The 27761-nt window shown below is 34.4% G+C and overlaps 1 protein-coding gene and 1 pseudogene across 1 annotated transcript; both read left to right on the top strand.

Annotated features, from left to right (window-relative positions):
• Positions 1-2111: 2111 nt before the first annotated feature.
• LOC115966700 lies at positions 2112-6836 on the top strand (annotated as a pseudogene).
• Positions 6837-17560: 10724 nt separating this feature from the next.
• On the top strand, positions 17561-18862 carry LOC115978110. Its single transcript, XM_031100132.1, has 4 exons — positions 17561-17657; positions 17971-18265; positions 18357-18428; positions 18520-18862. Exons 2-4 carry the CDS (start codon positions 17978-17980, stop codon positions 18793-18795), a joined length of 636 nt encoding a protein of 211 aa, XP_030955992.1. The 5' UTR covers positions 17561-17657; positions 17971-17977; the 3' UTR covers positions 18796-18862.
• The last annotated feature ends 8899 nt before the right edge of the window (positions 18863-27761 follow it).

The following is a 27761-nucleotide window of genomic DNA, read 5'->3' as shown; positions in this document are numbered from 1 at the left end:
CTCTTTGCAGATGACCTTGTTTTCTTTGCCAAAGCAGACCTTAATAATTGCTTAGTAATAAGAGATGTCTTAGATATGTTCTGCAACTTGTCAGGTCAATTGGTGAGTGAAGCAAAGTCTAAAGTATTTTTCTCACCTAATGTTGATAGGGACACTAGAGAGTCGTTGAGCAATGTCCTTGGTTTTACATCCACTCCAAACATTGGGAAGTATTTGGGAATTCCTATGAGGGTGCTGGGAGCCTCTTCCCATGATTACAACTTCATATTGGATAGGGTGAAGCAGAAACTTGCGGGGTGGAAGGCCAATTTACTATCTTTGGCTGGGCAAAATGTTCTCATTCAGGCTTCCACAGCGGCCATACCATCATATGTCATGCAGTGTACTCTATTACTGGGGAAAATTCTGGATGGTATGGACAGAGTTAACCGTAATTTTCTGTGGGGCACTTTAGAATCAGCAAGAAAGATTCATTGGGTCAGATGGTAGAAGGTTACAAAGACAAAGGAAGAAGGGGGTTTATGCCTACAAACAGCTAGGGGGAGAAATATAGCCATGCTAGCCAAACTCAATTGGAGACTCCATACCGAGAATGATGCTCCTTGGTCTCAAGTTTTAAGATCAAAATACTGCAATAACAGAAGGGTGAATTTGGCAAATGCAGATAAGTTGCCTTGCTCAGGAGTTTAGGCTGCAATTAAAAAAGGAAGAGAAGTTTTTACGAAAGGGAGTTTCTGGATGGTAGGGAGGAATAGTATCTTAAGCTTTTGGTATGGTAAATGGTTAAAGGAAGGCCCTTTCAGGCAACTCATTTAGGGGCCCTTGCCTCGGGATGCAGCCAATTGGGGAATTAAAAACCCGAAGGGCTATTTTGAGCTTAAGAATGCTTACAAAGTTGCAATGGGGGCTGATATAATCTCTTTTTTTACAGCAAGATGGCTATGGAAAGCCCCAACTTTGCCACGCATTAAAACCTTCATATGGCAATGTGCCCACAATAGGATTGGGGTGAAGGAATGCCTTGCTAGGAGAAGTGTGATGGACGATGTGGTGTGTCCCATTTGTAGAAGGGAAGATGAATCTATTTTACATGCTCTTAGGGACTGCCCTTGGGCTCAATCGGTATGGAGGCAGCTTGGTGTGTAGCTAAGTAATCTTAGCTTTTGGATGTCTAATCTGCGTGATTGGTTAGATATGAATGGTAGGATGAACACTAATCACCTTGCAGGGAAACCTCCTTGGAAAGTTATATTCCCTTTTGCCATTTGGAACATATGGAAGAATAGGAATGGTGTTGTCTTCAATAGGAAAAATCGAAATCCAAACTTGGCGTCTGCTATTTTAAATCAAGCAATGGAATTTGTGTTTTGTGTTGAAACCCTGAGGGGGCTAACTCACCATGTTATCAAGAGGGTGCGTTAGGAGAAGCCACCTCATGGGTGGGTAAAACTTAACACAGACGGGGCTGCTAAAGGAAATCCGGGGCTGGCTGGTTGTGGGGATTTGCTTAGGGATGATCACGGTAATTGGATTGCTGGTTTTGTGAGGAGAATTGGGACAAGTACCAGTTTTGTGGCGGAGCTATAGGGCCTTAGAAATGGTATTTCTTTGTGCAATAATCTCAACATACCTTCACTCATTGTTGAGCTTGATGCCAAAGCAATTATTGATATTTTGCAGAACTCAAACTATGAGAATTTCATACTCTCTCCTATCTTGGATGATTGCAGGCAGCTGATGGGGCGGTTCCATCAAATTCAAGTGAAGCATTGCTATCGACAAGCTAATTGCTATGCGAACAGGCTAGCTAGATTAGGGACTCTACAGAATTTAAATTTTGTTTGTTTTGATAGTCCTCCTGAGGATATTAGGAATGTTTTGGATGAGGATTGTAATGGCAGATTCTTTAATAGAATCTGTAATGACCTTGCTGCTTCTCCTTAGTTTTTATTGAATCGTCTTTTTACCCAAAAAAAAAAAAAAAAAAACTCTCAGAAAGCTTTTGTTATTTAACTATATAATATATATACCCTATTCTTTGATTCATTCATCCAAAATAGTCTTTTACTCTTTGCTAAGTTCTGAGGCACTGAATTCAAAAAACAAAGAACATGTCAATGACCAACAACGACCATGCGTCGAACCAACATGTGGGATCGTTGCCAACTATCCCGACAGCTCCTCCTCCAATCGACAACGTGGTGAACCAAAGCTCAGTTACGGGGGTTGAGAGCTCAACTATCGTACGTCGGTGCAAGAGGGAGGATTTGATAAAGAAATTCTCGTTGGCTTTAAGAGGATTGGCTTTGATCTTCTCTGTGATTGCTCTCATTATCATGGCCATAAACAAACACAATGAGTTTCACTTTCACTACGAATACAATAGTTGGGAAGATTATAAGAACGCTATTGAAGATGGTGGTTGGCAAGATTTCGACAAATATGGAGAATATAGGTAGAGTAATTCATGCGATTCTTAATTGGTTTTTGAGGATTAGTGTCAGTTTGCAGCACACTAATTTGAAACAGTACGTGTTTATATATATATATATATATATATAGTCTTTTATAAAAATTAAAAATATAGTATTTTTAATATTTTGTTTTTTTACTACTTAAAATATTAAGAGTACCAATTGAGCTATAAATTTTTTGACAAATTTAATTGTTTTTGAAAAATATATGCATAGTGACTCAATTGAAAAACTCAAGATTTAATTGTTAGAGATATAATAGCCCATTAGCATAGGCCCAAGCCTAATTCTACTTTGTGTGCAAGCCAAGTCTCTTACTTGTACTAGAAGTCTATTAGTTTAGGGTTTAATCTACTATATATACACATGTTATGATTTATTGTAACACAGGATTTGTACTACACTTTAATATATTATTGATGTAGCCCTTTAGGGTTTCCTCTGTGGATGTAGGCCATTTGGCTAAACCACGTAACCTCGCATCCGTATTAGTATATTCAACATGGTGTATCAATGCTAATATTTAATATGGTATCAGAGCCACCTTCATGTAGCCATGGTTTTCTGTCCTTATGGTATATTTAAGAGCAATCTTTGTCTTCCTCGGCGTTTTTTCGCTACGTTCATCTTCTTTAGCTTCCTACTGCTGTTGTCAAAACTCTTCGGTATAGTCATGCCATCGTTAGAAGTCACATCAACACTACAAGACTATTGCCTTCCTCAGACTACCGTCACAAAGCCAAATTTCATTCAAAGGATCTTCTTAACCTTATCAAATTTCAAGATTTCATCAAGCTTCTATCTTGAGTTTGAGATGGGGTGTTAAAGATATATTAGCCCATTAGTATAGGCTCAAGCCTAATTCTATTAGTGTGCAAGTCAAGTCTCCTATTTGTACTAGAAGTCTATTAGTCTAGGGTTTAGTCTACTAAATATGCACATGTTATGATTCATTATAATACATGATTTGCACTATACTCTAATATATTATTGACGTAACCCTTTAGGGTTTCCTTCGTGGATGTAAGCCATTTGGCTGAACCACGTAACCCTCGTGTGTTATTATATTTTATATTTTATGCTTTCGCTTCCGCATCCATACTAGTATATTCAATATGGTGTATCAATGCTAATATTTAACATTAACAAATAAAGTGTTGTACCTAAAGTTTTGATTTTCTAAAAATAAGTTGAGTTAAATTGGCACTAAGAATTTGATTTCAGTTTGGATTTTTTATTTATTTTATTTTTTTATAAATATTTTTGGCGAATGAGGTTGTGTTGAATTGGACTAGGTACGTATTGGCAATAGCAATTTTGTTGACTGTGTACATAGGCGGCCAAGTAATGCGACAAGCATATGAACTTTGCACCGGAAAACTATTGCTTCAATAGCGAAGCTCTACCTTGCTCGACCTTTTTGGAGATCAGGTTGGTCTCGATTCTTTATGAACTTTGATGACACAAGAATCAAAGGTGCCTTGACTAGCAATGTCATTGCCCACTTGCATGTGAGGGTGCCTTTAGGCTTCGCTTGGGAGTTCATAAGGGAAGGGAATGAAATGGAATAGAATAATAATAATAATAAGGGAATGGAAAGGAATGGAGTGGAATAGAATGTATTTAAGTAAGGGAAAGGAATGGAAAAGAATGGAATGGAATTAAATAACCTTGATTGGATGTTTTAAAATAAAGGAATAGAAATGAATGAAATGTAAGTAATCTTATTTGGGAGCAACATGGAGGGAATGGAACAGAATTATTTTATGACAATATTATTATTAGACCTCTATTTTAAAATAAAGAGTTGAATATACAGGGGTATTTTGGGAGTTTTAGTAAAAAAATCATTAAATCTAATTCCATTTCCTCCAATTCTTCCAGATTTTGAGGGGAATGAAAATTTGAGGTTTTAAGGGAATAGAGAGGAATGAATGTTCCCTCCTACCCATTCCATTCACTCCTACTTAAGCTCCCAAATAAGGGAAAGAACTTTCCATTCCCTCCATTAAAACTCCCAAACAAGGGAAGGGAAGAATATTCTAAAATGATTTTTTTCATTCCTTTCCATTCCATTCCCTCATCCCAAATGAAGCCTTTGAGTACTCCCAACTCCAAGGTACCTTGCATAATTAAAATCATCCTCGGTCTAATAGGAAAGGCAACTGTGTTTGTGTGACTATAACCTCCCCATTTTAAATGAATTTATTATTATTATCAGATTAAAAGTCCTTTTAGTTAGGCATTTTGGGATATTAAAATAACGTTTTTAAAATTCAAAACTCTATTTTATAACTACAACTTTTTGTAGTTTTTTATAAATGCTCAATTTTTTTTTATTTTTTTTTTATGAATTATAAACGCTCATTTTAAACTCAAAGACAGTTTTCCAATAGTTTATACAAACGCATTCTAAGGGTCTGTTTGGATGATGCTTATTTCTGAAAACTGAAAACACTGTAACATAATAATTTATAAATGTGTGAATAGTGCCGAGGGAAAAGTTTTAATGAAAATTTTGCTAAATTAGACAATTTGTGGGTCCTGTGAACAATGCACGGGACCCACTTTCATTTCAGCGCAATCCAAACTAACACTAAGTAGTTTAAACTTTAAATTTAAAGGTGTTTTAAGTGTTACGTGATTTAAAAATTAGATTAAAAAATAATAATTTATTTGTTCAATTGACTCTTTTCATTTTAAGTGAAATAAGAGAATTTTGTTCCCACTCTCCTCGGCACAAATCATCAGATCCATAACATCTCCCTAAAATAAGATTATTTCTATTTCAAATGAAGCCATTTCATGGTTAATGCTAAATATCAAATATAATTTAATTAGCGTTTGTTTATGTTTATCAATATCTTGTTTTTTTTTTTTTTGAGAATGATCAATATCTTGTTTAAGTTGAACAAAAATGGGGATGGACACCTTCTCAAAAATAGAAATAAAAAAATAAAAAAATCGGGATGGACCAGTTGTAATCGGTTTTCAACTAACATATAATAATTATAATTAAGTTTTTTTTTTTTTTGAGAAATTATAATTAAGATGCTGACCTAGAGAAAGTCCTTAAAAAAATAAGTACTTGTGTTCTAGTAATTAAGATGTTGACCTAGAGAAAGTCCTAAAAAGTAAGTACTTGTATTCTAGTGGTAATATACTATTCAGTAAACTTAAAAGCACAACAAATTCCACAATTGCTTAATTTGATATATATTTTAATTGGTGTAAAATAAAAGTAATATTCCAATAATAAATAATGTTGTACTAATCACAATCTATCATGTTAACAAATGTGAAATTTGTTGTGTATATTACATTGTTGTTTACTAATATATATTTAGATTATTAAAATTTGGTGAAAAGGATTGTAAACAAATTGTCCATAACCATTTTCTTATGCACAATCATCATAACATGTTATTTTTGTAGTTATGAAAATTTTTGTATCACTAGATTTATTGAAAGAAAACCATCTAAACTTTTTCATTTTAATAATATTTCAATTGCTTACTCATGCGTCACATGAAAAGTTCAATGAAAAATATGCATATATTAATAAATATTAAAAAAATGGTTAAATTAGAAAATTAGTAAGATCAAATACCATATATAGTTTAATTAGAGTTAATTTTTTTTAAGAGAAGATTATGTTAAAATAAAAGGAAGAAAATAAAAGATTTAGACAAAGAATGAGAGAGTAGACGCAAGACTTATGTGGTTCAACTTGATAACTTTCATCAAAAAAAAAAAATTGTGTAGAACAAAAATCCAATATTGGGTACATATACGCACAAAAGTTGATTTGTAAGGAACATTTATTATGGTTGAATCAATGATAATTGATATGCCTTGATTTTAGGCATGATAACGGCCTAACATGCCATAACTAAATTGTGTATCAATAAAACATAGAAGACAAATATATTAAAACACATGGCCTTTTTGGTATAAACTTTTCATCAATTGGCAAAATCTTTAATGTTTAAATAAGAGATTTAGGGTTTGATCTTCACCTATACCTAAAATTCATTGGTGTCTTAGTTTAATGATTAAAAAAAAAATATTAGAGGTAATTTAATTAGACGAAACATATAACTAATAAAATATTCACTGCAGATTATGGCGTACCTGTTGATATCAGCAGCATCTTCGGCACTTCCCTTGACCATTTGTTCGAGAACGCTAGCATACCAGAAATTTACAGATAGACAATTTATAGACTTTTCAGCATCAGCCATCAGCATGGCCTTTTTGGCATTCTCAATGTTGGCATTGTCTGCCATTAGCCATAACTTCAGTATACAAATTATCAACTCAATACTTGCCATAAATGTTAGGGCTTCGGGGAAAGGCTAGCTAAGACCTACTATTATCTGATAAAGTTTAAAGTTTAAACCCCTTTGTAATCAACTTTTTGTATTTTGAATGAACCAAAATATAATGCATGCATTCTAATAATACTTATCTCATTTACTATTTAATTTATTGATTACATGCATCCACCCTCTTATTGCATGAGAACTTCGTAGCTTTGTCAAAGTTATATGCTATGAGATAAATTATGCATATGTCTGATATATGAGATACATTCTCTCATTCTAGGTTGAAAGAATGAACACTGTGGGGCACAAGAATTTAAATAAAGTACTTGTGCCATATGTCGTATCCATGGCTGAGGAGTCCATTATCATGCTGAGGAGGCCACACGCTTGAACAGTAAAGTCACATCAATGGCATGTTACCAGAGAAGGTCATATTGTAGGGAAAGAGCCTCGGGGAGGGGGTTAGCCCTGACATGACTAAAGGAATGATGGCTACCGCCGCATTGAATGCATCCCACCAACCTTCCTGACTGCATTTATGTGGAGAAGATCCCTGAACAGTGTTGCCTCAACTCACAAGAGGTATGGGAAGGTGTCTGATGGGACAGACACACAAGTAGTGGCCTGGACGATCAACAAATGGAGGGCCAAGATCATCTTAAAGGGGCTATATAATGTAAGAGACCCTCCAGGGAGAGGAGATCGGAAAATCTGTAGAGAACACATTGTAGCAACAAGAACAGAAATTGTATCCAAGTCCAAAAGAATTATATACGAGAATATTCTCCTTGGACTTCGCTGAGGAAGGATTTCCTTACTTTAAACCGGTCTTCTTTGCCTTCTTAATACCCTTGATCCATTGTGTGCATGGCCTGATCCATTGAGGCCTAGCTTTTAAGCCCACTCTCTACAAATTTATTATGTCGGGCTCTTTGGGCCTAAATCCTTCTATCCTTTGGGCTCAGGGAACTAAAAGCTCACCGTTACAGATAACAACAACAATAACAACAAAATTTTAGTATTAAATTTTTTTTTGGGTTGATTATGGATACTCATTGAAAAAAAATATTATAAGAATAAAAATTAACAATAAATACTGCAAAGAGCAAAAAAAAAAAAAAACAGCAATAAGGATTATATAGTTTTATTTGAGAACAAATATATCACCACAAATAATTAAACATTCTTCCAAAACATAAATTAAATCAAAACAAGACAAAACAAAATATACCTTTATCACTTTTTAAGTCCATTATTTCTACCATGCTTTTACTTGAAAAAAAAAAAAAAAAAAGTAACTTGTTCCTTTGTGTCCGCTGTTGTCTTCTACTGAGAGCTTTGCATTGCTGTCAATATTCTTTATGGCTTTTAAGCCTTTGTCTTCTACTAAGAACCCTATATTACTTATTTTATTTATATGAGTCCAAACCTTGTAACTGAGAGTTCACGAGGGCATGCGTGAATATTTTGAAGGAGCGCCCTTGTTAAAAATTTCCAAACGTTAACAGACGTTAACAAGAGTTGGCAGTCCTGCTGAGGTAAGCAAGTTATTATGTGCTGGCATGCTCCTATTGGCTGGGAGTACAAGGTTAGCAGGGGACTACACAATAATTTCCCAAATGAAAGATATGTAAACATGCAAAACCACTTCTAAATAAGGCAAGAGCAAATTAGTTAATTCAATAAGTTTAATGAGGGAATACGTTCAAAGTTTAATGAAGCTTTAACTTTAATTAATATTTGCTTTTTAAAAAACTTAAACATTAACTCCAATTAAAGATCCAATTACTTGTTTGGTACTCATATGTTTAGATGCTTACATGTTCACATGATTGTATAGTCATAGGTCCACATGTATTGGATGTTTAGATGCTTAATCGCCTTTTACATGATCATTGTCTCGCTCTTGGAACTTTCTAATTCACATTACTCATAGACTAACTTTAGGACTTAGAAGTGTGCACGTATTCACATAAAGCCTATTAGATAAACTCCATCTGATCACAATCCAACAACAAATAATGAAGGCCAACAATGGCTTGGGGGCTTGGGGTGTCTAACATCTTCCCATCTTGTAGCCTAATTTGGGACTTAGTTTGATTTGTGGACCTTCATAAAGTAATTTGTGATTCTTGGACCTAGCTATTACTAGGTGGCGGCTCCCTTGCCTTTTTCCAGGGTTGACTTAGCAAATTTTGGGGGCTGGGGGCAAAAACCTTAACCAAAGCATTTTATTATATTTAATTATTAATTAAATAATACATTTAAGGGTAAACTATATTTTTAGTCCCTATCATATACACCATTTTTTTAATTTGATTTTTAACCTTTCAATTGTGTCAATTTAGTCCCTGACGGTTCAGTATCGTGTAAATTTAGTTCGTGCCATTATCTTTTGGATGAAAATTGATGACATGTCTAATGGTCAAAATAAAAAATTAGCTTCCGTTGATGTAACAACAAACTAAAATTCTATTTTAGTCGTTTGCCATGTCATCAATTTTTATCCAAGATATAAGGGCAGAGACTAAGTTGACACAATACTGGAAGGTTAGGGATCAAATTGAAATATAGTGTATGAGATAGGGACTAAATATGTAATTTACCCAACATTTAATTTTTTATTAAAATATTTTTCTTGCCTTTAAGATGCAAAATTACTAAATCACTTAATATTTTTTTTGTGACATAGTTGATTTTAAATATGATTATTAATTTTAATTTTTTTTAAATAACTTATTTAAGCAAATACAACTATAGCAAGTATTTTTGCCTAAAATATACAAATTAAATAACCTACACAGAATAAAATGAACCGGTTTTATCTTATAATTAAAAAATAAAATAAAAGAATAGATTAGTAAGGATGGGAAAAGTTAAAACTAATTTAAAATTTTATTATTTATAAAAACTAATTAAATGTTGATGGATTACATTTACAATGTGTTTGGTAAAGGTATTTTTTTACTAGAGTGTTTGAGTTATGTTACTCAGTTTAGAGTATTAAAACACTGAATTTAGAAAATTCTTCTTACCAGTTTTCAGTTTTCAAACAACATTGTTCAATGGCACGTTAGCATGACCCCTTTTGTAAATATGTTGAAAATCATGGGACCCACTTGATTAGACAACACATAAACTGACTTCTCTCTCCTCAAATAAAAAAAAATTGTACTATGCTTGTCATTTAAAAAAAAAAAAAAATACACACACACATACCAAACACACAATTACGTTCTTCACACATTGAAATAAGTTATTTAAAATATGGTACCAAACACATTTTTTACTTTATGAATACTGTAAACATGTGTTTTCTCAACACTTTCTAAACCACAGTTTTCACATTATTTTAAACGATGATACTAGAAATCCCCAACCAAAGGGGGCCCTAAGGTCTTGCTTGGTTAAGGTATTTGAACAACAATTTTTAGTGTTTAAACGACCAAAATTGGAATTTAACCATGATTTCCCAACTATCCCAACTATTTAGTTAGTAGGCATGGTTTCAAAAGAATTTTAATTACTAACATCTCGAGTTTAAGAGACTCGATTTTGGGCCTGTAAACCGAGTCTCAAAGACTCGGTTTTTATGTTTGGATTAGATTTGATGTGGCGTTCGTGCACTTGGCATCCGTCTGTAAATCGAGTCTTAGAGACTCGATTTCCAGTTGTGTGTGATGTGGCAATTTTTATGTGACGTGGATGACCCACGTAGAAGCCACTTGGAAACCGAGTTTCTAAGACTCGATTTCTGATAGGGCTTTTTTAAAATTTAACACACTCTGTCTCTCCACTCTTACTTACCCTCTCACTCTCTTAGCCTCATCGATCCCGACCCACTCTCACTCACCCTCTCACTCTTTCAGCCTCATCGGTCGGACTCTCTCACTCTCTCAGCCTCACTGACCCCAACCCCGACCCACTCTCACTCACCCTCTCATCCTCTCACTCATCCTCTCACTCTCTCACTCACCGACCCACTGTCACACCTCTCTTAGTCACCCTCACACAAACACCCTGTCACCCTCTACTTTCACTCAGTCTCCAGTCTCCAGTCTCAGTCATCACAGAGTTTTGAGTTCCTTTAGTCTACGTGGTCTCTAAAAAAAAAAAAAAAGGTGAGTCCCTTTATGCAAAATGCAAAGTGTGTTTCATCGTTTGGTTGCTGAGAAACAGTGGGAAAAGTCAAACAAACTTTGGTTTCAGTTCGTTTTTTTTTTTTCTATTTTGGTTTCTGTATTGAATTTCTAATAGAACTGTTAAAAAAGATAGAAGCTTTATTGTTTTTTGAGATTGAATTGGTATGTGGAATCAAATTATGTTTCTGGGTTTGTTTATATTTGCTGAGGATTTAATTTTAGTGCTTTGTTGATCAAAATTTACTTTGATCTAAGTTTGATTTGGTCAGTTATGGTAAATATGTTACTAAAAATAGAGAAATTGGAGATATATATATATATATATATATACTTGTTGGGTTGCTGAGGATTTAATTTTTAGTTGTTTTATGGACAAAATTTACTCTGATTTAGTGCTTTTTTTTAACAATTACAGTAACATTGGCCTACTAGGTTACTGAGGATTTAATTTTAGTCCTTTGTTGGAGAAAATATACCTTTTTTATCTACTCAAAGTTCAAAAATTACAACTTGTCACCCCACATTTGCATATACTCACCCCACATCACATGACAACACACGGATCATTTATCATATCAATGCATCAATAAAATAAAAAAAAAAAAAAAAAAAATCTAAAGACAAAACTCACCCCCATTACAAAATTTCAAATCAGCTCTAACAAAAATATAAATAAAAATATCAAACATAACAACAATATAATCATTTAAAACCTAACAATACAAATATACCAAGAATACATCTTAAATATATTAATCATTATTTCATATTGAAGCAAAAAAAATTAAAGACAAATATCAAACCAAACAACAAAAGAAATTCATGATACATACCAATGATAAAAACCTAACAATACTCAATGATTTTCATACTAAAGCAAAAAAAAAAAAAAAAAAAAAAAAAAAAAAAAATCAAACCAAACAACAAAAGAAATTCATGATACATACCCATGATAAAAACTAACAATACTCAATGATTTTCATACTCAAGCAAAAAAGAAAAAAGAAAAAAGAAAAATATCAAACCAAACAACGCCAAAAATTCATGATACATACCCATGATAAATTTATAAACTACATTTTCTATTATTTTATTTTATTCTCAACTAAATAAATGAGTTTTTCATCCATCTATTTTTTTTTTTTCATCTTTTTAATATTTTTCATCCTTTAACCAAATAGAGCCTTAGGGAGAAAATTTGATATTTTTAAAAAGTCTTAATAATACTTAGTATTAGCTAGCCTAAACCTTAGGATCATTTGTGAGTTTTATCCTAGATTTATTGTTTGATTAGGGTCCGTGACTTGCAAGTTGCAACATTGTGGGTATTTGATTAAAGTTTGTGGCTTGCAATTGTGGAAGCATAAAACATCACCTTTGGCAACAATAGTTTCTTTTGAATTCTTTCCGCGATTCTTTTTAATTATTATTTAGGAAAAAGGCATTGCTTTGACGAAAACCTCTAGTAGTTTTTTTTTTTTGGGTTAAATAGAAACCTCTAGTAGTAATTTATATGCATTGGTTGTCTCAAAAAAAAAAAAAACACCTGAAAATGTTTAGTCTAAGAGTATTAAAACACTGAATTAGAAAAACTACTTCTCTACTAGTTTTTTTAGTTTTCAGAACAACTTGTTCCAATGGCACTGTTAGCAATGACCCCTTTTTGTAAATATGTGACAAATCATGGAGCCCACTTGATTAGACAACTACATAAACTGACTTCTCTCTCCTTAAAATAAAAAAATTAAATTGTACTTGCTTGTCATTAAAAAAAACACACAAACACAATCACACACACACACCACATACCAAACACACAATTACGTTCTTCACATTGAAACGTTTAGTTAATTTAAAATTTATAGAGGTACCACAACACTTTTTATATGAATACTATAAATCATGTGTTTCTCAATACTTTCTAAACGGATACGTTTTACTTATTTTAAACGACCAAAATACTTAGAAATCTCCAACCAAACGGGCCTTAGGGTCTTGTTTGGTTAGGGTGTTTGAATAACAGTTTTTAGTGTTTAAACATTGAAAACTGTGAAAAAAAAAAAAAAAAAAAAGCTTTAGGTAAGAGTGTTTTTTACTGGAGTGTTTGAGTTATGTTGCTTAATTCAATTTCAAGGTGTTTAAACACTGAATTTAGAAAACTCCTCTTACCAGCTTTCAGTTTTCAAACAACGTTGCTCAATGGAATTATTGTAAATATTTTAAAAACTATAGGCCCCACTAATTAGACAACACGTCATCACTTTTTTTTAAAAAAATACACACATAACAAACTACGATGACTTCACTTCTGAATATAAAAAAAACATTACCGATACTGATATAACATATGTTGGCAAGTGTGAAACTATTAATAGAGGAGACCCTAATTTTGTATTAAAAGCTAGTAATAAATCATTTTTAAAAATCATCATAATTATTGTAGGGTTAGAGAACTTGTGACCTCGGCCCACTTTGCGTTAGGGCCCAAGGCCCGAGCCGAGGAGGGATATTGCCGAGGACATACAGTGAAAGTCCAAATGGCCTAGAGATATAGTCGATGATGATTCTGTCCTCGGCATCCCAAAGCGCCCTTGAAAGAAAGGGCAAGTACGGTATAGGAACAGTTTATGGAAAAGCCGAACACCTTCACATTGATGGAGAAAGGACCCCTGGACAATATGGCGACAAAGGACAAAGGAAAGGCTGCCATTACTGTAATTAAATACTCTGCGCCTGACAGAGCAATGCTATTCAGTTTTTACAACTACCCCCAACCACTTTGGGTATGGGTTGATAGGATAAGTATCAGCCCTGGAAAGCTGAACTTACACGTGGACGTTGGAGGAAGGGTAAAGGCTAGTATAAAAAGGAAAGAGAAGCAATTCAGGGAGGGGGGGACAAATCGTCTCCCAGACCATGGAACCCTAAAAAAGAAGAATAATAAGAACATGAAACTCCTCGGACGAGGTCTAAGGACCGGAGGCACTCAGGTTGCATCGGAAGAAGGTCTTACTAGACATGCCAGATTCACCCTTGTGCAAATTGCTACAGAAACCATGACTAACTAATGTCCGGTGACCAAGGCCTAGCCTTTTAGCTCACGCTCTACAAATTTTATTGTTTGGGCCTTTAACGTACGAACCCAATATCAGTTTGGGATCGTTACAAATTGAGTCCTTACAATTGGCGCCGTTTGTGGGAAAGGCTTGTGCATTGGCACAGGCGGTGGATCGAGCTCCTGTCAAACAAGGGCCTGCGAAAGCCCCTTCATCATTTCCAGCAGCCCGTTGTTGTTGCCCTAATATAAAGTTCCACTAGGGGCTACGCTTCGAAGCGCCAGTGGCGCGGACAGTTCTAGGGGCTTCCAACGTCAGGTCAACGCCCCACACCTAGGCCGAGGGGCTAGCCCCAGAAACTACTTAAAGAAAATTCTAAGTTTTGGACAGAACCAAGGTATTGCATGGTCCTCGGATTCAATCCTATGGGGAAACCAACTACTTAAAGAAAATTCTAAGTTTTGGATAGAACCAAGGTATTGCATGGTCCTCGGACTCAAACCTATGGGGAAACCAACTATTTAAAGAAAATTCTAAGTTTTGGACAGAACCAAGGTATTGCATGGTCCTCGGACTCAAACCTATGGGGAAACCAACTACTTAAAGAAATTCTAAGTTTTGGACAGAACCAAGGTATTGCATAGTCCTTGGATTCAAACCTATGGGGAAACCAATTATTTAAAGAAAATTCTAAGTTTTGGACAGAACCAAGGTATTGCATGGTCCTCGGATTCAAACCTATGGGGAAACCAACTACTTAAAAAAATTCTAAGTTTTGGACAGAACCAAGGTATTGCATGGTTCTCGGACTCAAACCTATTGGGAAACCAACTACTTAAACTTAAAGAAATTCTAAGTTTTGGACAGAACCAAGGTATTGCATGGTCATCGGACTCAAACCTATGGGGAAACCAACTTCTTAAAGAAAATCCAAGTTTTGGACAGAACCAAGGTATTGCATGGTCCTCAGACTCAAACCCATGGGGAAACCAACTACTTAAAGAAAATCCAAGTTTTGGACTAAACCAAGGTATTGCATGGTCCTCGGACTCAGACCTATGGGGAGATTAGTCATTAGAAAATGGATTAAGTCCCAGACAGAATGGAAGTCCCGACCTATCCTCGGATCCCCAATTTTAAGGGAACTAATGCAAACGAGTGTTTAGGTCCGGTACAGTCATACCTTGATCCTCGGACCGGATGCCAAAAATGGTTAAGGCTATGAATGTTGTTAGGAACGTGGCAAAGCACCCTAGTACTCGACGACCCTCTCGGATAGTTCATTTTGGGTTACCCATCCTCAGATGATCGCCTCATACGCAATACAGAGCTTTCAGCCGTTATCTCGGTTAGTCTTATATGTATAACCTTTTTTAGGTGGGCATTATTGTGTCTGTTAGTCTCAATAAGTTCAAAATAATAGCTTTTTGTTAACAAGGGTTTCGGCCCTAAGTACCGTTCAGAATAAAAAAAAAAAAATAGCACATCTATTCACAATATAACTATTGCAGAAAAGAAAGAATACTTAGAATAAAATAAAGTCATCTTTTATTAATACAAAGAAATAGTACAGCGTACAACGAGGGGCTTAAGCAAGCCTATACCAGAAGCTAACTACAAAAGCAAAAAGAAAAGCAAAAAGGAAAAAGATACAAGGGAACGATAAATCCTTCAAAATTCTACTCTTGTGGTGACTAAGCGTGTTAGGATGGCCCTTTTGATGGAAGGGGAGAAGAAGCAGAAGAAGAAGCAGAAACACCAGGATGTCCCTAGTGATGGAAGAGAAGAAAAAGCGGAGGCAAAAGGAGGCACCAGCAAAGGAAGAGAGGAGGAAGCAGGGATGCCTAGTCTCCGTACCAGCTCTGACTCCCATCAGGCAAGTGCCATATTAGCAGCGCTCGAGAGAAAGCGGATGGTACCGACGATGAGAAACCCCAGTGCTATCGCACCAAAAATTTGATGCGACCAACACCTGCTTCGGATTTTGGCTGAAGGAAGAGGACGCTTCTTTCCCGCCTTATCAAGGGGGAGAAATGTCTTGAGTCTCTGTCTCCCTTACCCTGACCGCCATCTTGAGTCTCGGAGAGACCTAGTGTTTCTAGAGAGGGTGTGGTCCCTTCACCCCCATCTTCGCCTTAACCATATCACTCCCTAAAGCTTAATCCCACTGGCAGTGAGGACTTTGAGCACAGCCGGTGGTTATGGAATTTGAAAAGATTGAGGGGTCTGTACGTAAAGGAAATGACCTCCTACCTTGCTTCTTATATGGAAGGCAAGTCTGGTGGCATTTAATCTGTACAGATTTCCAAGAAAAGTTACAAACGAGATAAGTCGCACTCAACTCCCAATGCCATCTTCAAACTGTTGGATTTGCGTCGCCTCGTAAAGGAAACTTATTAAAGATGCGCCTCGTGCACCGAAGCGGCAAGAACGCGGCGTGAGTAAAGCTAAGGGATGTCTCATGACCAGGAGCATGTCCCAAGCAAATGAAGAGGCACCGGCATTGATGAAGGACGAGGCTTGGCAAGCCGTGACATAGGCCCGACGTCACCAAAACCCTCCTCTCCGTCCGAGGGGCCGGACAGCAGGATTTTAAGGGGCTATTGTAGGGCCAGAGAACTTGTGACCCCGACCCACTTTGCGTTAGGGCCCAAGGCCCGAGCCGAGGAGGGATATTGCCAAGGACATACAGTGAAAGTCCAAATGGCCTAAAGATATAGCCAAGGATGATTCTATTCTCGACATCCCAAAGCGCCCCTGAAAGAAAGGGCAAGTACGGTATAGGAATAGTTTAGAGAAAAGCCAAACACCTCCACATTGATGGAGAAAGGACCCCTAGACAATATGGCGACAAAGGACAAAGGAAAGACTGCCATTACTGCAATTAAATACTCTGCGCCTGACAGAGCAATACTTTTCAACTTTTACAACCATCCTCAACCACTTTGGGTATGGGCTGATGGGACAAGTATCAGTCCTAGAAAACTGAACCTACACGTGGACATTGGAGGAAGGGTAAATGCTAATATAAAAGGGAAAGAGAAGCAATTCAGGGAGGGGGGGGGGACAAATCGTCTCCCTGACCATGGAACCCTAAAAAAGAAGAATAATAAGAACATGAAACTCCTTGAATGAGGTCTAAGGACCGGAGCCACTTAGGTCGCATCGGAAGAAGGTCTTACTAGACATGCCAGATTCACCCTTGTGCAAATTGCTACAGAAAACCATGACTAACCACTGTCCGGTGATCAAGGCCTAGCCTTTCAGCCCACGCTCTATAAATTTTATTGTTTGGGTCTTTAACGTACGAACCCAATATCAGTTTGGAATCGTTACAAATTGAGTCCTTACAATTATCAAATTTTATATTCATTAAAATATAAAAAACCAAAAAATGTTATTATTATTATTTTTTGGTACATTGGAATAAAAAAAGCTTAATGGCGCCATAAGGCCCGTAACTTCTCACCCTTCAATTAAAGGCGGTTGAATTTTTACCCGACCTCAATTGGGCTCCGGCCCGTTTCAAGCTCTTCTGTAGTTCTATTTGGTATATTTTACATTTTACACACACAACACAAGCTCTCTGTTACAAGCGTGTTCTTAGATCAGAAGCGGCGCTAGGTTTCTTTCTCTGTCAAGAATCTCTTTGGTTTGGTATGTCTCTCTCTTTCTCTCTGGCCCACCGTTATTCTATATTTTGTCTTCAATTTCTCAATTTCCCTCTTTGTGCTTCTGTATGGATTGGATTTCCTGCTTGTGGGCTTGAAAAATTAGGGTTTTGTTTGTGGTTACACAATACAATTGGTTTGTGGATCCTATGTGGGTTCGGGTTTGGTATCTCTCTACCGTCCCAAATACGAATAAAAACATGTGGTTAGTATCAAAACATGGATGATTCAATGTATGTATGTTACCGAGCTCCTTGCCCCTCTGTTTGTGGATGTTTATAATGACCCTTTTTTTTCAGAGATTGAATGATGGCAAATGAGGACTATGAGGATGTATTGTTTTCAGACTACGATGACTTCATTTCTAAATATGAAGATGAAGATGAAGATGGCGAACCTGATATTGGTCCCGGGTTTGAGTGGAGTTCTGATCCCCTCCTCAAAGTCAAACTCTCTCACCCTTCTAAAATTCCTCGCCCTAGCCCTACCCCTATTCCTACCCCTTCCCCTACCATCGACTCCAACCTTCAGCCTCAGCCTCAGATCATAGAGCTAGACCCATTCCATGTGCCAAAATGGTTCTCAGAGACAGAGGTATGTGCAATGTGTGGGTCTTTTCTTTTTTATTAGGAAAAGAAGAATAGAAGGCTTTTTTTTTTGTTAATTAAACTTGCTTGATCCTCAGATTTCTGAGGAGGAACGATATGAATGTTCTGTCTATGGAGAGATGCTGTTAGACCGCTACAACCAAGTTAAGGTTTGTTTCTTCTTATCTCCATCTTTCTCTCTATCTGTCTATCTGTCTATATACTTATTAATATTCAATTTGAACAAACTGGTTGGTGTAGGGCACGGATTTTGAATTTGTGAGACTTGTGAAGATGAAACTATTTCTTGCCGCTGGTGTAAGTTTTAAAATTCAATTTGAGGCCAAGCCCAGAGCTGCTGCTGAGTACACCCTGAAAACCTTTGAAGCTTTCGTGTTCAAGGATGCTGTCTATAAGAAAGTGTGGCCCCAGAGTTGCCGACTAGTTAGCCCTAATCGTGACTCTGTGTATGATGAAGAATATTGCCGTACCAATGATGAAGAATATCGCCGTCCCATGTGCACTTATGAATGGTAAGCGACTTTGGTCCTCCGAGTTTGCACTTATGAAGTGCTTGATGGTTGGGTGGTGATCGTAATTGATTGTATTAACCAATATTGCAAATTTTATATAATCAAAATTATTAGCGACTCTCTCTTGCATATATTCCTCTAATTTATCTGAATCTGATTATTAGGTGTATATCTAATTTTTAGGGGGATAAATTCGTTGTGTTTTTTCTTTGGGTGATCTTAATTTTTAGCGTTGTTGTTTGTTACTACCTCTATGCCATGTTTGTTGCGGTAGGGTTTATGGGTTTCTCCCATGACTTGCTGAGAGAAAGGTCTCTCTTTGAATCAGAAAAAGGTCTCTATTGAAAATCCCACCTGAATCATCCATTCACGGATTTTTCACTCCTGTTATATAATAAAAAAAAAATAATAATAAAAAAAAAAACAGATTTTTTACTAGTTGTTTTGAGTTTTGATATGGAGCACATGTATGCATCTGTTTTTGAAACTCACAAAAGCTATGCATTTGGGTCACAAATCTCGATCTGCAGTGCAGTAGAGTAAATTGGGTCACAAAAGATTGTATTGCGTCAAATGAAAAGAGTACAAAGTTCAAGTAACAACACCCTAATAGCAAAACTAGAACACCAATGAACACCAAAACTAACTCATGCAAGGAAAACAATCAGTTAAGCCACAACAAGGGGAAGGAATTAAGAAGAAGAGGACTTAAGAACATCTAAAGAAAATCCCCATAAACAAAACAAAACTTTGTTTTGGACAGAATTAGCAAAATAGCCATTCCCTTCAATTCTCCTTCTAACTTCCCATTTGATCAAGTGAAGGATATTTTTTTTTCAACATAAATTCTCCCTTGATGAAGCACACCATTTCTTTGCTGCCAAATGTGATATACAGCAGACCATAAGGCTAAGCGGAATACATTGAATCTAAGGCTCTTGCTTTTGGCATGTCTTTCACCCCAAGCCATGATCTCATCCCAACAAAAGCTAGGGTGCTTCACCAAACACCAACTCATGAGAGTCCTCCATAATCTTCTAGAAAAAAGCAATCAAAGAAGAGGTGCTCTATGTTTTCAATTTTACTTCTGCTATCTCCATTAAAGCCTCATTTAAGCATTCTTTCCTGGGTTGACAATCTATTCAACATGACCAGCCAACCAATGAAAGCATGCATGCTTTAGTATGGCTTTTGAATACCATGTCGATCTCCACCAACTAACCTTATATTTTTTCTCTCTAATAGCCTCCAAAGTTTCTACACAAGAGTAAGAACCAGATTTGGAAGGGTTCTAAATTGGTCTTATCTTCCACAATGAAATCAATAAGGAACAATTTGCTTCAAATCCAATTACCCTCTCGCAACACACTGGACAAAAGAGCATCAGAAGAGCTGGCTGCATCCTACTTCCTACATAAGAGACCATCTAGATGCCACCAATCATGCCAAAGATGAATATTCCTACCTGAACCCAACATCAAATCTCTAGTAATCTCCTTGAGCTTCAGGATTTTCCTCTACTTGCCTTGGTCCAACCTTATAGTTTTTTTTGCTAGGTAAGTGCAGGGGATTGAACCCCCTAGCAATAGGTCACTATAGAACCCGGCTACCAACTCGCCTTGGTCCAACCTTATAGTTGCTATCAACTAGTACCACTTACCATGTTATTTTGTTAGTAATGTGATATTGTGGCTTTAGAATTTAATTTTAAGGGTTCGGTCTTGATATTTGAAGCTCTTATCTCATAAAATAAGGTATAAACCCAGAAAATAGCTCAAACATCAGAAATCAAGAAAATATCATAAACCTAGTAAATAGCATAAACATCAGAACCCAAAAAATACCCAAAAAAATTAAAACAACAACAACAAAGAAGAAAATGCCCATAAAAAAAGAGTGGAACAAGCCATCAAACCCCAAAAAATTTAACAATAAAACCCAAACAACTCAACACCAGATATAGTTGGAATTGCGAGTATGAATCAAGGAGACTCACCTGAGATTGAGGCTAGAACAGGTGGGTCTGTTGCCTTGAGGGACCAAGAGGCTTGGAAAGAGAGATGGAAAAACAATCGAAGAAGATGAAGGAAATGAGATGTTTTGATGTTGGAGGGAAAGTAAGAGTTATGTGAAGATTTTGGATGTAGTGTAGGTGTATCATAAGCACAGCACAATAGGCCATGGATCAGGTTTGGGTCGAGTATACCCGAACCTGAGACTAAACTTTTACCCATGAATCCCAAATCTCAATACCCATTAAGTACCCGTTACCCATACATACCTGGATTTTTACCCTTGGATATCCAAATTCGATTTTTTTGGACTTTTAATAATAATAATAATAATAATAATAATAATAATAATAATGTTAAGTTGATTTCATTTCTTTGTCTAATTTGATTTCAAGAGAGAGAAGCTAAATAGAAACACAATGATGTTCTCTTATTAATAAGAACAAAGTAAGAGAGAGAGTTTGTTTTATGAAAAAAAGAAAAGTAAGAGAGTTTGTTGCAGTGAAAAAACCAAGCTACGGTGTATAGTGCCTCACGTGTCTAGCACACTACTTAATAACTAGAATAGATTATATAAAGCTACAAGTCGTATATAGTAATAAGACTACAAAAAACTTGTCGTTTATGCAAACTTGAAATTCTCTTCATTCCTTTTCAAGTCTTTGAGCTTGTACAGGTTTGATACCTTGAGACTTTGTTTGGTTCTCTCTTTTAGCTTCTCTCATTGCAGAACCAAACCAAATCTCGATACTCATTTTTAGATTTAACTGTAAAAGTGAATCGATTTTCGCTTGATTGCTTCAAAGTACTCCATGCCATAGTTATCAGTATCGTCTGATACGTGATATGTATCGTATTGTGTACAAAAAATTTCGTATCATAAAGATGTATTATAAGTGCTCATGAATTGTTTGATATATAGGTGCATATAGTATGAATCATATCGTATCATACGATATATAGACTTATGGTTTAAAATAAGTTTTTTTATAAAAATAGTATTTACACAAATTTGGTTCAATGTTTTTATATATTTAATAACATGTCCATGAGTTTTTTTTTTCCTCAACGTGCATTTGGTAACTACCTTAATCCTGTTTCCATATTTAAATTGCTAGCTATTTATTTTTCTTAAAAAAAAAGTATTTACACAAATTTTGTTCAATGTTTTTATATATTTAATAAAATAGAGAATTAGGAGCTCATGAGATGTAAAAGAATTATCAAATACTCATAATAAAATTACAAGTAGCTTATATACCTTAAATTTGGTTATCTACAATTGATTTGTTTGGTTGATTGATTCTTTGTAGCTTATATACCTTAAATTTGGTTTTTTTACAATTGATTTGTTTGGTTAATAATTCCTTTTCAAGAAAGATTTAGTAGTTTCACCATTTTCAGTTTCAAGAAAAGTTTTGTCAAGCAAAGTTCACATTTTGCATATTTTCAAGTTTTTCTTTGTCTCTCACAAACTGTCACGTACTATAATGTAGGAAGTGATAATGTTACTTTTCATGGTACAAAGATTATGGTAGACTTTCAATTTTCAAAGGATTTCAACCTCACTCAAACAAAGTTGGAAGTTGGATCATTTTAAAGCTGATTTTTTGGATTTTTTGCCTCGTAATTACCACTTTTGTTTCATAAAAGGATATAGATTTTCTTTTCTTTTCTTTTTTTATTTGGTTTTTTTATTTGTTCGAGTTTCAATAGGATTTTCACTTCCAAAATTTATTGTGAGCACATGTCAAAATGCTTTGCTTAATATGGAATTTAGGTTTTGAAAATTTTAAAATAAAACCCAAGACCACATTAGGTCCACAAATGTGGGGAGTTTGCTCCCATGCTCACCTAAACCCAATTCTATTTTTACCTTTTTGATGAAAGTGTGATGATATAATATATGACGTGTATGAGAATATTTTGATGCATATGAGAGTGTTTAACTACTATGGGAAATTTTTATGGGTATTATGGTACTTTTAAGTTGGTACTCAAGAATCAAGATACCACCTCGCTATATAATGTTTGTGTGTGTAAATATTAAAATTCCTATGTTTCACTAAAAAAAGTTATTTCTTTTGAATATCAACCCTTAAAATTGCTAACCAACCTAGTTACTTAGTAATATATATACAATTATATGTGGCAGCACACCAAAGGTCCAAAACCTTTCTTTTTCTAACAAACTTTTTGTAGTTATGTTTTTTGTAAAATCCTTATTTTAATTGGTTTTACTTTGTGATAATTTTATATGTATTTTTATTCATTTTTAATATATTTTTCTAGTCTTAATTGTGTTTGGGATAGAAAGTACTCGAGTCTCTTACTATTGTGAAAATTGCATTCTAGGACAACTCGCAACCTCAACGACTTACACAGCCCACGAGTAACACATGACAGAAAAATCAGATTAGAGTGCGGACTAGGCAAGTCGCAACCATTTTATGACCAGCCAGGCCGTGACGAGGTCGCGAACTGCATGATCGGTGCACTCTATTTTTTGATCTTTTTTTGTCCATCATGATTTTGCTAACACACATTCTGTGTTCAAGATTATCGGATGGGATATATATATATATATATATATATCACACAAATTTCTATATTTCTTTAAAAAAAACAATAAAAAAAATTTAAGAATAAATAGTAAATCTTGTCATTCTTTATTTCCCAAAAAATAAAGTTTATATATATAATGCTTTATTAAATAGTATTTTTGAAAAAAGTTAAAATGTACACATATATCTAAAAAAGCACAAACAATCACAATTAATTTGTGTAAGCCAAAGAATTATTGACATGTATATTTTTTTTTATGAAATATGTGCCTCCACCAAGTGAATTATGTCGGACATGGATTGTGATGAATCCCTTCATATGAAAGAACTATTTTCGCAAATAATATCCAAAGTTCAAAATTAAAGAAAATTTACAATTTGCTAGGTAATGGGAATTGTCTCTCTTGGAGGCAACCATTGGGAGACATTGGAAATTCCATTTCCATCATCTAAGGACAGATCTTCTTTCAACGCAAGAATTGATAGACATATTTTGGGATTTGCTAGCTACTAAACTAGTTCTTATGGGCTTAATTACAACCTTCAATTTGGTGGTGAAGAATGGAGTACTATTAGAATAAGAATACGGTTCATTCATGTGTCATAAGTTGCTTCTTTATTATTATTATTATTCAAAACAAAAATTGAAAAAATTTTCATTTTGATAGTAAGCAATATCATTTCTAAGGTCACACTTTTTTTTTTTTTTGTTGACAAAGCACAAAACACATCTAGGCATACATTTTTTTTAGTTTGTTTTATTTTTATTTTTTATTGAATGAATAAAATTAGTTGTTTGATCTTGAAGGAAATGATATGAACCATTATACATGCAGTGTCACATTGTATGTGATTCTCAACCAATTGGTTAGACACTCAATAGCCACCCCAAAATAGCATTATTCATGGAGGACCCAACAACCTTCTTCTAGTCTCACATTAGCATTTCAACCATGTGTACATTTATAACCCAATTTCATATGGAATTTCAAATTCTAATGAAATAACATTTGTAATCAATCTCTCCCAATAATTGCAAAATAAGGCCTAATTTACAATCTATTGCAACTAATTTTGTTAATTATTTTGCAATCTCATGACAATATACTATTGTTTCACAATTATTATTACAATAAATTACAAATAATTGACAAAAATAATTCGAGTCAAGTTACAACAAATATATTTTTGTTGTAATTATTCATTACTTCATATTTTTCATTGTAATAGATTGCAAAATAATTGCTATCGGGTTATTGCAATGATATCTTTGTTGCAATAGGTTATCACTCAAAAATTTTGTTGTAATATATTGGAAAAAATAATTAATATCAATTTATTACTACAATTTTTTGTTTAAAATTATTGCAACAAAATTTTCTAATGCAGTAATGTATTAAGTCTTCTATTACAATAAAAAACTATAAGTTATTGCAATTATTATTATTAACGCCCTATTTCTCTATATGTAATTGTAAAATAAGGCCTAATTACAATCTATTGCAATTACTTTTGTTAATTATTATGCAATCTCATGACAATAGGTTATTGTTTTACAACTATTATTGCAATAGATTACAATTAACTAGTAAAAATAATTGAGTCAATTTATTGCAATTATATTTTTGTTGTAATTATTTATTGCTTTATGTTTGTTATTGTAATAGATTACAAAATAATTGTTATTGGGTTATTGCAATAATAATTTTGTAGCAATAGGCTATCACTTCAAAAATTTTGTTGTAATATATTTTATAATATATGAAAAAAATTTGTGGATTGTTCTTTGTACTAACTCTAATATGAAATTTTTTATACGTCTAATTTAATCTTTGAGGATGCGTTGTTGGTAACTATTACTAGCTTCACAGTGATTCATTCTAATGAAGAAGAGTTCATGATGAGTAAGTTGAATGAGGGGATTTGCTTATGTGCAACAATAAGAGTATCTAAAGAGTTCTTAAAATCAAGAATATACTCTACAAAGGTCACTGTGGATTTAGGAGGGATTCAGAAGATGACTTTGTTACACATACAATAATGCTCACAGGAGATGGGACTACACACAACACTAGAGAAAAGTGTTTGATTTTTAACAATTGCTGGGGAGTGATGGGGAGATGGTGGATTTAGAAAAATGCTACAAGAATAGACGGCGTAGAATCCAAGAACCTATCGTAAAGAACTTAATCTACTAATTACTGTAGTTGAGTGTGGACCTATTAAGTTAATGACGGTCAAGAGCTGGCAAATAGATATTTTCAGAAGTGTGAGTGTTGGTTATTGTGCAAAAATTTTGCCTACTTTAATGATTTGGCTTGACCGAAATTTTATGTTTTGTGTATCTTCAACAGTTTTAGACTTAAACTTAGCATAATTATTTACCTTGTGTTAGAATTTCATTCCATCTCCCTTGTGCATGTTGGTCATCTAAAAAATAAACATAATTACAATTATTATAGTTCTCTTTGACACAGTATTTTGCCAATTCTAGAACCTCACACACTAGTTTATTTTAAGTCAAAAATAAATTAGTAAATAAAAAGGAGTCCTTGCATTACTACCATATGTGTTTGAGGAATATGTATCGAGACGGACTCAGGATTTTAAACTAGTAGGGGCCGAAGTATAAAGAAAAAAAAAAAAAAAACTCCAAATAGGCATCCATATATTATTAAAAAATTATAAATACACAAAATTGTTATTTCTAAATACATTAAGATGCGATCATCTACCAACAAAGACAAAAGAAAAACAAAATAATGTTTTTTTTTTAATACTAGGTAGGCTATAATATTTAAGATGCAATCATCTACAGTCAACTAGTATTTATACTAGTTTACTAGTAATTGCAAAAAATTTACCTTTAGCTTTTCCTATAACACATGATTTTTTGGTTCTTTGGTGTTAAAATAATTTTTTTTTGCTAAAATACAATCACCATTGTAAATGTTTTTATTGTTTTTGTTAAGTTTTCGGGTTGGATAGTTGCTATTTGAGTTAAACTACCTAGGCTGATTGGGATAAAGGAGGCCTAAGGTTTTGTGAGAGGGGGGGGGGGGGGGGGGCCTTAAAAATAAAACCGCAACACCAACATAGGCTCACAAATGTGGGGATTTGGCTCCCATGCTCACCCAAACACAATTCTATTTATAACTTTTTGACGAAAGTGTGATGATATAATGTATGATGTGTATGAGAATATTTTGATGCATATGAGAGTGTTTAACTACTATGGAAAATTTTTATGGGTATTATGGTACTTTTAAGTTGGTACTCAACAATGAAGATACCACCTATGTTTGTGTGTAAATATTAAAATTCCTATACTTCACTAAAAAAAATTATTTCTTTTGAATATCAACCCTTAAAATTGCTAACCAACCTAGTTACTTGGTAATATATATACAATTATACATGGCAGCACACCAAAGGTCCAAAACCTTTCTTTTTCTGCAAACTTTTTGTAGTTAGGGTTTTTTTTATAAAGTCCTTATTTTAATTGGTTTTACTTAGTGATAAATTTATTTGTATTTTTTATTCATTTTTAATATATTTTTCTAGTCTTAATTGTATTTGGGATAGAAAGTACTCGAGTCTCTTACTATTGTGAAAATTGCATTCTAGGACAACTCGCGACCTCAACGACCTACACATTTCTTCAGTAACACATGGCAAAAAAACTAGATTATAGTGCGACTAGGCAAGTCGCAACCATTTCATGACCAGCCAAGTCGCGACGAGGTCGCGAACTGCATGATCAGTGTACCCTATTTTCTGGTCTTTTTCTGTCCATCGTGATTTTGCCAACACACATTTTGTGTTCATGATTATCGGATAGGATATATATAGCCCACTATTATGTAGTCTTTTTATGTAGTAAACTTTCTATATTTCTTTTTAAAAAAAATTAAAGAATAAATAGTAAATCTTAGCCTTCTTCATTTTCCAAAAAATAAAGTTTATATATATATATATATATATAAAATGCTTTATTAGATATTTTTTTGAACAAAGTTAAAATGTACACATATATATCTAAAAAAGCGCACACAATCACAATTAATTTGTGTGTAAGCCAATGAATTATTGACATGTATATTTTATTTTTTGAAAAATGTGCCTCCACCAAGTAAGTTATGTTAGACATGGATTGTGACAAATCTCTTCATATGAAAGACATTTTCACAAATAATATCCAAAGTTTAAAATTAAAGAAGATTTGCAATTTGCTGGGTAATGAGAATTGTCTCTCTCTTGGAGGCAACCATTGGGAGACATTGGAAATTCCATTTCCACTATCTAAGGACAGATCTTTTTTTAGCACAGGAATTGACAAACACATTTTGGGATTTGCTAACTACTAAACTAGTTCTTATGGGCTTACTTACAAC

Source organism: Quercus lobata, chromosome 2 (assembly GCF_001633185.2).
Source record: "Quercus lobata isolate SW786 chromosome 2, ValleyOak3.0 Primary Assembly, whole genome shotgun sequence".
NCBI classification, from domain to species: domain Eukaryota; kingdom Viridiplantae; phylum Streptophyta; class Magnoliopsida; order Fagales; family Fagaceae; genus Quercus; species Quercus lobata.
Note: the sequence above shows the minus strand (reverse complement) of the source record. Positions and strands in the feature narration are given on the sequence as shown.

Excerpts from the sequence above, each read along its gene's own strand:
- LOC115978110 (XM_031100132.1), top strand. The coding sequence starts at position 17,978 with ATGATGGCAAATGAGGACTATGAGGATGTATTGTTTTCAGACTACGAT. Across the intron at positions 18,266-18,356 it reads AATGGTTCTCAGAGACAGAG|ATTTCTGAGGAGGAACGATA; the intron begins GTATGTGCAATG and ends CTTGATCCTCAG. Across the intron at positions 18,429-18,519 it reads ACCGCTACAACCAAGTTAAG|GGCACGGATTTTGAATTTGT; the intron begins GTTTGTTTCTTC and ends TGGTTGGTGTAG.